Source organism: Botryllus schlosseri, chromosome 2, assembly GCF_051294905.1.
Source record: "Botryllus schlosseri isolate E-star chromosome 2, Bs_hap1, whole genome shotgun sequence".
Classification (NCBI taxonomy): domain Eukaryota; kingdom Metazoa; phylum Chordata; class Ascidiacea; order Stolidobranchia; family Styelidae; genus Botryllus; species Botryllus schlosseri.
In genome coordinates, this window is record NC_137237.1 from 39017380 (window position 1) to 39031715 (window position 14336).

General features: G+C 39.5%; 1 protein-coding gene across 1 annotated transcript; it reads left to right on the forward strand.

Annotated features, from left to right (window-relative positions):
• The first annotated feature begins 510 nt into the window (after nt 1–510).
• LOC145434629 (annexin A6-like) lies at nt 511–8034 on the forward strand. The gene is made up of 7 exons (XM_080311972.1): nt 511–1130; nt 2044–2138; nt 3098–3235; nt 3368–3520; nt 6235–6375; nt 6906–7094; nt 7695–8034. Exons 1-7 carry the CDS (start codon nt 1025–1027, stop codon nt 7815–7817), a joined length of 945 nt encoding a protein of 314 aa, XP_080168098.1. The 5' UTR covers nt 511–1024; the 3' UTR covers nt 7818–8034.
• The last annotated feature ends 6302 nt before the right edge of the window (nt 8035–14336 follow it).

The following is a 14336-nucleotide window of genomic DNA, read 5'->3' on the forward strand; positions in this document are numbered from 1 at the left end:
TTGGGATCGATCTAAATCTAGATGACAGGGTGAAAGTTATTCTCCGACAAATCTTCCTGGTAAATGATCAGTTCTTAGTTGGAATCGGTGATGATTGCATTTTTGCATCACGTCTTGTGACATTGAAGATTATCTTTCCAGGCCTTCCCGGCCGGGTCAGACCAGTGACCTGATTAGTAACACTGGTATCCATGACTTCCCCGCTTGGCGCTCATGCAATAACGTGACAGCATGGAGGGGTGGTGCAAGACTTAGAAAGCTGTACAAGGCTATATCTGCACCTTCCTTGTCCAACGGCATATGCACATCCTGTGCTCATGGTATGCATATGCCCAGATCGTGGGTATGTCTATCATGCGTTGGTGTATATGCCGCAAAAACATCAGGGACAAAAAATAATTCACGTCCTTTCCTTACCTTTTGCATTCCTATTTCATGGTATATTGAACAAATAACGTAATTAGTATAAAATACAAAGTCAATACCACATATTTGTAAAACTACAGTCTCTTTCCGCAGTGCTTATCACGAAGTAGTTTCATCGGTTTGACAAGTGTTATGAAAGTCTGTATGTCACGAACGGTACTATGCTCAATTTATCAAATATACTAAATGTATGGAAACGTGTTGCATCGGTACGTGCAGTCATGTTTGCCGCGACTACACGATTAAGACATTTTCGCAATTTGTCTTAATCCGCAATGTAGCAATATTAATCCAATAATGCTTGTCGCAATCGATAATGGATTGCACTCGCGTACGCACAATTGGCATACGCATAAATAGAACTATCCAGTACTGCATGGCGTATCGAAGGCATGCCCTGTAATATTTAGCGTTTGTTTCGATTTATTCATATATAATTGATGGCTGAAATTACGTACGTCACAGACAATGTTTTTATTATAAATGCGACGGTCCACGTTTTCGCTGGCATTCTCCGTTTGCATTTCGGTAACCTCGACTGTGTCGAAGCAAAATAATTTTATTAGGAAGGGTAGGCTATCTGTTGTAAAGAACTACGATGAAGAGCAGGCGATTCAAGGGCAGTGGAAGTTACCGGGGAACTGTGCGGATCTCCAGCCAGTTTGACCCGGAGTCAGACGCGCTTCGCATGTTTAAATCTATAAGTAAGTGCTGAGATTGGTCTGATATGTTTGAATAACAGAGATACCTCCCACTGTCACTGTCACTTCACCGACAAGATAGCGTAATGGTTAAGCGTCCGGCTTATTGATCGGTAGGTCGTGGGTTCGATTCCCGGCCGGGTCAGACCAAAGACCTGATTAGTAACACTGGTATCCATGGCTTCCCTGCTTGGCGCTCATGCATTACTGGGATGGCATGGAGGGGTGGTGCATGACTTAGAAAGCCGTAAAGGCTATATCTGCACTTCCTTGTCCAGCGGCATATGCACATCATGCACTCATGGTATGCATATGCGCAGATCGTGTGTATGTGTATCATGAGTCGGTGTATATGCCGCAAAAACATCAAGGACAAAAATAAACTACGTCCTCCTCCTCCTCCTCCTCCTCCTGTCCCAAAGTCTGCCAAGATGAAATATTTCAAGAAGAGAAACCAAGAAACTTATTGTTTTCGCAAAAGATATTCATGATTATTTTCATTGTTGTTATTTTTATTTATTAAGGTTCATATTTAGCCCGAATGTCTGGCGAAGACGTGATAGAACAGTTACTCTTCATAGCAAAACAGCAAGTCGATCACTCTGCTGTGCGATACAAATTTCATGTTCATCATGGTCTCACAGTCTGTTCAATCCAAACAAAGTATATATAATAGCAATTGTGGAGAGTAAAAATACGAAAATACTGCATAACATTACGTTTGCATGACTGTATTTAGTCAATATGGTAAACTATGACTATGATAGATGTCCTCATTAGATGCAGAACTAGTTTGTAAATGCGATATCATTACCTTAGCATCACTCTGCTCCTTTGGAGAACTTAAAAATGTCGTATTTCATGTCCATACTATCCAAATGGTAACATGCGATAAAATGCTTGAAATGTATTGCAGGAAACGATATCGATGACGTCATTGAGTTATCGTCGTCGCGATCAATGCCACAAAGAATGGAAATCGCGTGCATCTATGAAAGCGTTAATGGGACTGTAAGTAGCAAAAAACGCTGTAATGTATTTGTCATATAACCCCTATACGTTGCGTGAACTGGCTTATTACGATATACGATTTTTTGTCAAGCACTGGCTTACTAAGAGTTTGTGGATAACTAAAACCGATACTATTAGAAACGCAAGTCCTGACTTTCGGATTAAATAAGGATTCTAGCAGTGTACAATAGCCTACATATGAGTTAAATCGACATTGTACCCATGTTACCACCAAGTCACATAAATCATCCTTACCATAAGCCTAATTGCAATAGACGGTGTTTCGTATCCGGTCAGACTCACAATTACAAGCTCTTATCAAGTCAAATAGGGATTGCGATTTCCTGATGTCAATTCCTGACCTATCTGCTTGGAACATCTTCGAGTTCCATCAAGTATTTTGGATCCCAAATATATTATTTCCGGTCACTTCAGACATTGTTAACTCCATCATTGCACAGAAATGGAGGTGAAAGCCAGGCACGTTGCAGTGACGGAACAATCAGTAATTTTATTATTCACGACATGGTTAGCCTGATTTAAAAAGGATTGTTATAGCAAAAATTAGTCCAAGTTACGAAATCACAAGGTTCCTCTTGACCTCGAGTTGAATTTTGTTACTTGCTGCCATCGGAGTGCATGAAACGTTCAAAAGTCGACGATTTATGTCTTAAATGCCTTGATTTTTGGAAAATCCGGCTATTTCGATACAATATTCAGAGGGTAAAACCTACTAAGCCACGTTTGCAAACCTCTGAACTATCGAGGTCCACACATATAATACGTAGGCGAACAGACCGTTGGCACCGTGACCATCCACAATGATTGTGTTTTAGGTTTTGCTGCGGACGGAAGGACTCAGTTATTGAATGCTCGTATAGAGCGTTGAATAAATCCATTTCATGATGTACTCTTACAAATCTTTCTATACGATCGACATTCCATGCTTGCCTTCATAGAAACTTGTCTCGGATCTGAAAAAAAGAATTACATCCCGAAAGTTCCTTGATCTGCTGATGGTTTTGTACACTACTCCAGAAATGCTCGACGCGCGAAATATTCACGACATTTTGCGTGATCGCAGGAGACAAATTGAGGTAATATAAACTCTCGGATCGGATAATGGTGTGTTGATGTATCGTTGATGTAGCTTATCCAGTACGATTATTCTTATTGTCACCGACTAATTCGATGATTCCGTTTCATAATGATTCTATCTTCTGGTTCAGCTCGTCGAAGTCTTAAAAACCAAATCTGCGGGTGAGATGGATCTTATTAAAGTGCACTATGAAGACAAATATCAAATAACCCTCGAGAATGCCATATTGAGGTCCAAGATTGACGTACAGCTGAAGCAAATGTATATGTCAATCATCAACAACGTAAGACATCATCATTATTGTATATTGTACAACATGGAAACCATTGCCATATAGATTACTTATATCGGAATCTTAGTGAAAATAGGGTGACAATATTACTTAAAATATGCTGAAGCCTTATAGTAAAGAATTTCATATACTATGGTGATATCGAGTTAGCCGTCCGCTAGACGATGTTGACGAGTCGTTCCATCTGCTTGGAAGCTCGTTCAAATGCGTCTAGAGCAGAGATTCCCAACCGCTGCTCACTCATTCTGTACTACAAAAACCCAGGTTTCATGATAGATCAGTGGTTCTCAACCTTTTTGGCTTCGCGGACCCCTTTTGACCGCCACGGAACCTCGCGGACCCCCTCAAGTTTTAGTTCAATTTTTGCTCTATTATGGTGCAACTTTCATCTGTCTTGTGCAAATATGAAATGTAGGCTTGTGATAAACAACAAAATAATGATTTTTCTTGAAAATAACATCATACTATTTAAGTATAAATTGGTAGACTTTTAATATTTCAAAGCTAATTTTGCTGCTGTATTTCTTGAAGTACGTGGTCGTGTCTTGAAAATCCGCGTCTTCGTTTTGATATTAACGAGGAGTGCCGAAAACCATTTCCGCAAAGATAGATGGAGGCTATAATGAAATATTAACGCATAACGCTTCCGACGATACTTTTTGTGTGATCGCAACATTTATGGCACGAAAATTAAGAAACATATATTTTATGAACATATCACGCCCAGCATCTAGCGCAGCGACTGGCAACATACGCACCACGGGCCGGATTTGGCCCGCGACGGCACTTTGATCGGCCCGCAGAGAGTTTCTACCATCAAAGTGAAATCCTAATATAAAAGTATAGACAAATTTTATGCGCCAAAGAATGGATCCACGTTTTCCAACCTGAGAAAGACTGTCATGAAACGACTTGTTCTGTTCGGGTCTACGTATATATTTACGAGCAAACATTTTCGACCATGAGCAATTGAACATTAACACAAGGCTGCATACCAACATATCTGGTGATATGAATTTCACGGTTGGAGCGTAATGCTTTGACAGCAACGAAACACTCCTTGTTCATAAAAAACCAGCCTTGTCGATAGGGCATCCGCAATAAGAATGCGCCAAATCTGATAGCTGGGCTTTAAGAGTAGGTATTTCATTATCCGATTTATAACGAGTGTCAGCCGTAAATATTCGGGTTCATTTCAAAATGAATAATACTATTGTATATTGAATTTCTGTATCTCCAAGAAGCTCTTCAAATAGTGGTTATGTATATCACAGGAAAAATGGATTTCGTGGCGAGGTTTCGATCCCTGCATTGGGAAAAATTAGGGAAATACTTCGGAAATTTTATTTCAAACGACGGTTCACTCATTTGAAGAGACAGAGAACACGTCAAATCGAGGTTTCGCAGACATTACGAAGTCACCCTGATTGACGTTATACTATCTCCATATTTTTATTTTTGCCACAAACCCCAACGAAACGTCTCTAAACAGCAATATGTTTGTATCAGCAGGTTATGGGAAAATTGGCATTGAAAATGAATTTCCACACTACGATAGCTCATGTCAGACGATTATTATAATGATATGAGTCATGAGGTTTCAGCAGTTGTGGTGCGAAACTACCTCATGCTTTCTCAAATTAAAAAATAAAATAAAAATTAGGTTATCAACCATTTTAAAAATTTAGAGGTCTCGCGGACCCCCTGAAATTGCTTCGCGGACCCCCGGTTGAGAACCGCTGTGATAGATGATTTCAATAACAATACTTGATCTGTTGCTGTTGTATGCTTACCGTGATGTCACTAACCTAAGCCGAAATTTGATGAATTTATGGAAGTTAGAAAAATTCATTCGGACAAAATCTCACGTGATGGAGAAAGTCTGAGAACAGATTCGGATTTAGCAACCTTATATTAGCCTAAATCCACCATCAAAATTTTTGCGCAAATTTTTTTCGAAATTTGTAGACCAGTGTAATCTACGCCCAGAAATTCGATTCTCTATTTGGATAAACTTGTATATGTGAAGCACTTTTTATCAAAACGGTCAGAATCGAAAATCAATATCGCAATCGATTCACCGAAGACCACCTCAAGCAGCTACTGCGTACTGCATGCTCTGTTATTAAGCTTAGCGTTGGCCCACTTTTTGAAGCTCAACGCCAATGCTAAGTTGGATATTAAATTGATTTGTGTATTTATTTCTTGGTAGTGATGCTGCTTTATAATTTTTGTTATACTCAGCGAGTGTATTTGTGCGGCTCCAAACGTACTCTGAAATTTGAAATGCGGCCCCGACATCAAAAAAGGTTTGGAACCACTGGTCTAAAGCAGTGGTTATCCACTTTCAGCAACATGGCGTTTCGTTACGCCCGGGGTGGCCAACCTTTTTGGCCAAAGCGCCACATGAGGTTTCCCAAACCATCGTGCGAGTCACTTGAGTAATGATGACTTCTTGTTTACTGCTAGGTTAGGTAACGTGACCGCGAGACTTTTCGTATGCACCAAAATCGCTGACATTCATGCCGTGACGAAGCAGTGCGTATTCATGTACTGTACATGTTTGCCACCCCCGTCTCTGTCGTCAATTCCCGAGTTCCTCTGCGTTGCGTAATTCTACGAATGTCATGCTCGATACATAATTTACTGCCATTCAATGCGTTTACCTGACTCTGCAATTCCATTTATCATACACTGGCGTGAAGTCTTCCAATTCAAGCGTCGCTGAAAGCGTCATCGATTTACATGACGGGATGAAAAGGGAGGACTCGGAGACAATCATTGAAGAAGTATTTTCTCGATGCAGTCTGGAAGAATTAAAAACTGTTTCAGACGAATATTCGGAGGTCTGTATTTCATTTGTGGGCTGGTCACAAGCGCACGTTATAGTGATACATGATTTTGGCGATCACAACTTTGGAATGAATGCATGCATTTGCTTGTCGTGTTTCGGTTAGGGTTGCATTTAAAACAAAATCAATTTAAAACAAACATGTTTAAAACAAGGCCCTTGTTTTTTCGTTTTTTTTTAAAGTCATGACCTCGCGAATATTCAATTGTGTAGTCCCAAAACTTAACCAATTAGTCAACTACCGAAAGTGTGCAAATCCTGCGTGAATACTTCGTTAAGTGGAATTCCTTCAATGATGACCATCTGTGTGTTTGCTTGTTTGTGGTATTCATGGGTTTTGTCTACTACTACGGATGTTATGGCCATCTGTGTGTGTGTGTATGTGTGTATTGCTTGTATTTGCACCTTCAATCCACTCCTTTACGGCACAAAATCATTTTCCAATTGAATGTAGGATATAACTTTCCTTGGCGTCACCATTATCGGTCCGCTGAAATCCCTAAAATACTTCAGATTCAATTCCAGAAATGGGGCACTACCATCGAATCGGAGATACCCGCAAAATTTGAAGGACCCTTTTGCGAAGCATTGTTACGGATGATTAAGATGGCGCGCAATCTGCCGTTATATTACGCAGAGAAGATGTTTGCCTGCGTCAGCAAGATCTCAATAAATCACCAGCGCTTGAGTGGGTTGATAGTGTCGCGATGCGAGGTAAGACACAGTATCACGATGGACGATGAATGTTGTTTCTAGCAAACAGTAATTGTACCAGCAATGATAATGTCACATATCCGCTGTCCTAATATGATAGAGCACTTGCTGACTTTTAAACCACTGTATCGAAGGTAGAAAACTGTAAAATTAGAATTAAAATACCTGAATTCGCAAATTCTTGGACAATAAATTGAATTTCTAATTAGTACGTAATACAACAAAATTCAAGTTCACTTCATGTCACATCAGAGCTAATTTTCAGAAGCATGAGGATTTCAAATGTGTGTACATCGAGCCTAGCTCGTTTCGCACAATACGTATCTCAAGCCGCATTTTCAGGAAGAACAGAAATTAGTTTGTTTTGAGATATTCATGGTGTTTGTCAACTGCTATGGTCATCACACCAGACCAATTACTTCATTTTTATTTCGTAACTGCCGACATGTAGCACGGCCCACTTCCAGGCTTTTATAAGACACCGCTTACACGTATGATACGGCGAGGAGGAGCCTATTTGGCAATGAGTGAACCGGAAAGATAGGGATATTAGCCGCTCTCCATAACAATAACTAATCAATCCACGCTTCTATCTCACAGATCGACATGATTGACATCAAAGTCGCGTTTTGGAATGAGTTTGAAATGACTCTGGACAACTTTGTGAAGACCAATTCGAAGCATAACTTTCGAAGATCTCTCCAGTCACTGATTAAAACGTAGACTGCAAGAATTTTCGTTTCCTACTGACACGCTCTTATGTATAAATGCAATTCAACTCAGCCCGAGTCGCTGTGCGGACGATGTAATTGCTGCTTAACTATAATTTTGTAAAGTTGATTGGTTCAAAATGATGATTGGTGCTGCTGTATTTTCCGACGCAATTTCGATGTTTATATTACACCAATTATTTTACAAATACAGATGTAGATAAAAACGACTACGTTTTGCATGATGCGTTTCACAAATCAATGCATAACACCGGCGTGCACCTGTATAACATGGTTGACACGTTAGCACCTATGTATTCGTAGAGTAAAACGGTGGTTCTCAGCATCAATTATCGGCCACGTTTTACTCATTTTCAGGGGATCCACGAAGCCTCTACATCTGCAAAATGGTTAATAACCAACATTGTATCTCTTTAAATTAGGGCAATCACGAGGCAGTTTCACTTCATCGCTGCTGAAACTTCAGGACTTCACATCAACAGGCTGGACGTTTTGTTCGGGTTTGGGGTAAAATATAAAACTCGCAGTCGTGCAGGTCAATCAGGGCGACTTCGAAATGTTTGCAAAACCCATTTTCCCTGTGATATACATAACCAATATTCCGGAATAACTTACAAAGATAAGCTGCATGATAGAAACGACTAGGCTGGACGTTGAATGTTCATTAAAAATATTTTTCTCAATTTTGGTGCCATTTATGTTGCGACCAGAGTTGGATCAATTACATTAATTCTGTTCAATTACAATTACAATTACAATTACTCCCTTGCATGTTCAAATTACATTACAATTACTCAATGCTAAAAATATCAAATTACAATTACAATTACAATTACTGTTAAACATTTTAATAATTACAATTACAATTACTGTTAAACGTGTTATTGGTTTGGTAGAGAGGTGTTCATTGACAATCGTAGCGACGTAATTAGCAACAATCTCAAGCTATTCATGTTTCATTCATGATACGTAGATTACACTTTAATTAAAAAAACACTTCAACGTATTCGAACTATTCCTAAACACGAGTACTGAAAAATAGAAACACAGAAAAAATTTTAAGCGACTATAAACAATCAAAAGTTTGAGTGACTGGCAACGACTAACAGCGAATAGGCTACAGGACAGTCAATGAAATGTAATTAAACGAATACTCAGAGCTGAGTAAGGCAAACAAAATGTAATTGGCAAGGCGTCAGCGATAAGGATGATACCTATAAGGTTTGTAAAATTAAAATAAATGCAGAAGTAAAGAAGCTCATGATAACTACGAATTACAAAATTTTGGATCGCATTTACATTTGCACTTGCTCAAAACTGTTAGATTGCATTTGATGAACATTAGGGTGCGGAAAGTTTCTGGCCCCAGTAAATTTGGCTAAGATTGGCGGTAAGATTGGGATAACATCTCTACAACTGCGAGATCAAGTTTGATGAAGCCTCGGTTGAAAACTTGAATTTCTTTTTGCAATCGTTGCAGCAAGCATCAGTTCTGATCAGGAAGAGAAAACTCCTTGATTGCAGTCGAAATCACAATGAGGAAACGCAAGATCACAAAGTGCCGCTGGTCACTACTTATTTTCCGGTAGCGGAAAAGATCCGTAAGATTTTACGAAAACATCAGCGAACACTATAATCAACGATCCGAAATGCAATGAAGTATTCCCGAGAAGACCTATTCCAGCCATGCGGCACCACGCAACTTGCGTAACATTTTGGTAAATAGTAGGCTACCCCGGTCAAGACGAGAAAATGGCGTGGAAAATTGCGGACAACCATCATGCAAGACGTGTGCTATTCTCAATTACAGCACCGTGATTACAAGAGGACCCGCCCGGCACAACACCAAAGGCCATTTTACTTGTAAATCAAGTAATGCCGTATAATTGATTCGCTGTCGAAAAGGATATACGAATGCCTGGTACGTTGGAGAGACCAGTCAACCTCTCCACAAGAGAGTTAATGGTCACCGATATGATATCTCGAAAGGTAACAAATCGAAGCCTGTCGGTGATCATTTTTCTTCCGCTGGGCACTCGGAGAGCGACATGACTATCAATGTATTGGTCGGGAACATGGAAAACTCTACTCTCCGCAAGGCTACCGAACAGAAATATATTGACAAATTTGATACTTTCCGACAAGGGTTGAATATAGATAGATGATGTATGTCTCACTTCACCATGAATGCTTGACTTGACACATTTTGTGCATCTGAATTAGCATATAAACACCTTATCCAATCCGATTTTAGGAACACAACTCACTATTTGCATTTCAAATCCAGACTTGCTATTTGTGTCTATGACGTCATGAAGTACGCGACTCCGGAATCTAGAATTTCTCATTCTCTATGATGCCATAATATGCATATGTTCAAATTGAAAATATTTTTGCGTTGCTCTTTTTGCGTTACTTTCGCTTTGACACCTGATGAAGGAGCGGCGCTCCGAAAGCTAGTGTAACTAATAAAGTTAATTCATTCGGAAGTGGACGTTAAATAGAGTGTGAGAGCTACCAAGGTCTTTCGTTTATATATATCGTCTGCTATCGGCACAACAAAGATATTTTGAAGGAAAGACATTTTGCTACTGTTTATCACTAGCCTACAGTTGATATTAATTGATGGTACTTGATATTAATTAATAAGCTGCGATTAAATGAAAATTATTTTCGCGATCCGCGCGATTGACCTCCAATTCCGCGTTATTGTTTTGTGTATAATCCGAATTTCATATTTGAGAGCTCTATCATCAAAAGTCATAACCTTCCATGCCATCAAACTATTCGTTGGGATTGCTAGAATTCTGGTTGTTATAAGCGGGGGGGGGGCGGAATTTTTCATTATCACAAAGGGGGCGTGTCTAAAAAAGTTTGAGAATCTCTGGTATAGTGGTTTTACAGCTGCAACACCAATAGGTTGTGGGTGCGAGTACGGCCGAGGTCGACTCTAGAATCCCTTCCCAAATGTTGCTGGTTTATTTATGGGCTCATGACCTAGGCGCCTTCCGATCTTCGCGTCACTGTATCAATTCTGTGAAACGTTGCCGAACTTGAACCCTTACAATGCCTATTGCCCCTTATAGGCATATGGTGTGAGTGACGATAATGCACATATGTACTGTACTGTACGTATGTATGATGTAGGTAAATGTCATAGGAAATTCGAAATGGCGTCTTTCTATATAAGTGCGCAATGAGCACTGAAGTGGTAGGCTATTACAGGTATTGAAAAAAGAAATAAAAGTTAGAGGTCCAGAAGTTGGAGGATGTCGCGTATCTTCTAAATCAGTGATTCTTTTCCGGGATTCGCGTGAATCCCTGCGGTTCGCTGGGTGTCAGAACACACCCGATTCACACGGCAGAAGTGACAGTGATTGGCAATAAATATTTATTATATTCGTTTTGTTTTGTGTGAAAATCGTGTCTCATAGTTTTGTTCCTTTGAACACTGTTGTATATGAACAATTCATTTTGAGCACGAGTATGCTATAGTAACGTATTGAGTGACTAATGCTGTATATGTTGATCTTGTGACTAATTGTGATACGCTAAAGTCTTCCAAATTAGCGTACGTGTTCGTCAAGTCACTATTCCAAATGCGTCGCTAAAAATTGCTGATCACTACTGACCACGCGCGGAAGGGATATTCTGAGACAATCGACAGATCAAGAGATTTCCCACCACCAGGCTTCTGCTTACGATGATTATGATCTCACTGCGCAAAGAATCAAGCATGTCCGTCAATTGAATCTAATTCTAAGAGGTATATACTATATATACATGGTAAATTCGTCCGAATTGGTTTGCTTCAGATCTATCATTTTGTAATGCTGATCACAGTAACGCTGACGGCTGCTGTTATATTCTTGGACGCGGTACGAATCTAATATTTGCCTGTTGTCATGGGCAGATAACATTCTAAATACAAAGCTATGTCATTATGCCATTTTTGTATGGCTTTAAAGCTTAACTCCATGTAGGATAAGCGCAGTGATACAGTGGTTTGCTGCCATGCGTGGCACAATGTGCAGGGTATGCTCTGGAGGCGTTTTTGACATGTGAATTTATTTTACTGGGCCGGCCTGCACGTTTTAACCCGGCCCGCGACCCATGTTGAGTTTGACACCCTGACATTCGACACAATTTACCAAAAACCAAAGAATCGAACACTCATAAATAAATGAATATTTGTTTTGCGAAAATCATCCTGCTGAATGCGGTACAATACAGGCGTACTTTGAGTTACAATGAAATATCGTCAACATTTCAACAAGCCTATTTATTTAACTTCGGACTCTTTGACAAATATTTACTCGACTTCAATAACACTGCGAGTAATACCTTCATAGCGACATCGATACGCGACATCGAGATGATTAAAATCTATTGAATATCCTTCGAGTGGGATTAGGAAAGCGAGGGCTGGTGCGTATATTATAATCAAGCGCGATCAGGCCAAGGTGGAACACAAAGCCTAATCACAGTCTCATCCGATTTCAAGTTAATGATGATCTAAATACGATCATTTCATCAATGCCAGGTTATTACAGGACATAGGCAAAGCGTTGAGATGGATTCAATGTTTCATATACCAGTCTTTCTATGGCTACCAAACCAAACCACGGATGATGTCAATTTGAAGCACGAAATATATATATATATATCGACTTTCAATTAAATAAAAGGGCAAAAGAAAACAGGAAACAAAAGAACATCAAGATAATCAGTTTTGGGCCCTTGGCGCCTCCAGCGTGGGCGCTAGCACGAAATAGTTCATTCTGAGTATCAGAATCTTTGATCCCGAGTCAGAGTGATCGTTCAGTTTACGTAAAATTGCTGTCATTATAGCAGTTATATGTTTTCCTGTGGTACATTTTCAAGTCCATGGCATTGCTCACTAGCCAAAAAGTGACGGGTGCAGACAAGGATTATTGACCATAATAGTTCATTTACTTTGAAGCAATTTGAACATGAATTTTTCATAAGATTAATAGTTGCGATTTTTCTGCGTAAGGCGTAGTAAATCAATCGAACTAAACAGGGAAGTCGTGTGTACGCTGTTACGTAATCCGCCTCGTTCGTGAATCTCGTAGTAGAAACTTGATTCGTTCTACGGAAGGGGTGAGTGTGGGTGGTTATGAAATGTATGTATACATGGTAACCATTAAATTGCCCGTAAAGAATGAAGGCATCTTGGAGGCGAAGTGCTCAGAAAAGATGTTTATCATCCAAGAACATTGTTATTATTAATTTATTTACTTATTATTTTGGGGGTGAAACCGTGAACTCATCAAATACGTGGCCTCCTCAAAATACTTTTACGGCTACGACACTGAATACGTCAGTTTGTGTCGATATTATGAATGATCATAATACATAGAGCCGGCTAAACTGATATAGTGATTTCAATCCTTTTTATGGCCAATATTGTGTTACGCTACTTTGAAAATCTGAAATCACCAGAGGTGGTCAGTAACAAAGTACTTCACTTTTTAGAAGTACTCAAGTAGTTGTCCCCTAATTCTGATACTTACTCAAGTAGATCTGATTTTCTCTACTTCTACTTCTACTTCGTAATATTTTGTGATCTACTTACTTACTTTTCGCTATTTTCCGTTTGTCAAGTAGAAGTAGTTTAAGCCCCCTATACGAAAGATAGCCTGAGGAATTTAGGGGCTGTTTTCCCGGAGTACCAACATTTCTTATTCATAAAGGTCAAGTAAAGCCAAAAAATTTTGTTGCGCTTCGCGTATAGTAGCCTAGTGATGGAGTGACAAGTAGGTTTTCATGAAAGTATCAGTGAATATAATTTAGGCACCGGATTGCTTGGTTCCTATCACAACCCATTGTCGCCCATATCAAATATTTCATCACAGTAAATATGGCCCACCATAACGTTTGAAACTACCGTTTCACAATCTGGCAATTACCTATCATATCGTAATCTAGCAGCCCATGCGTGTCTTGCTACTCTGGAAAATTCAGCTTTTTTGAACGTTACACCTGTTTTAGTAGATCACCTTTGAAGCTTTATCGAAAAAAGACATGAAATATATTTTCCGCTTTTTAGAAGTGGTATTTGTATTTCACTTTCAATTGCGAGTATCATACATTGAGTTCTAATTACTTTCAGTTCTTTTGTCTGCAGAACATACATGTTGAAGAATAAAAGCGAGTGGATTATTGCCTCTATTTTCCGAAAATAAAGCTCCACTAAATAGAACTTTTACGATCCACAAGATTTGTTATTAACGTTAGATAATCGCGCAAAGTGATGAAACCGTATCCGATACAACTTCTACGTATTGCTCTTCGCACAAACTTGGGGCCTTGTAATATGGAGTAGGGCGCCATGCCATGATATTCTCTAAAAACGGGGTCTTCTAGTAAACAAAGGGTTAGTATCGCATTTTCATATCAATAATATAATTTGCATCCAATGATGCGAAACAATGCTATTTCTCTGTAAAATTGATACCTCCGGGATGCATCAGTACGAATCAAGCTC

What these genes read in the sequence shown, in the direction of transcription:
- LOC145434629 (XM_080311972.1), top strand. Translation starts at nt 1,025, where the DNA reads ATGAAGAGCAGGCGATTCAAGGGCAGTGGAAGTTACCGGGGAACTGTG. An exon ending in ATGAAAGCGTTAATGGGACT is followed by an intron (nt 2,139 to 3,097) that starts GTAAGTAGCAAA and finishes TTGCCTTCATAG; the next exon opens with AAACTTGTCTCGGATCTGAA. An exon ending in ATATGTCAATCATCAACAAC is followed by an intron (nt 3,521 to 6,234) that starts GTAAGACATCAT and finishes ACTGGCGTGAAG; the next exon opens with TCTTCCAATTCAAGCGTCGC.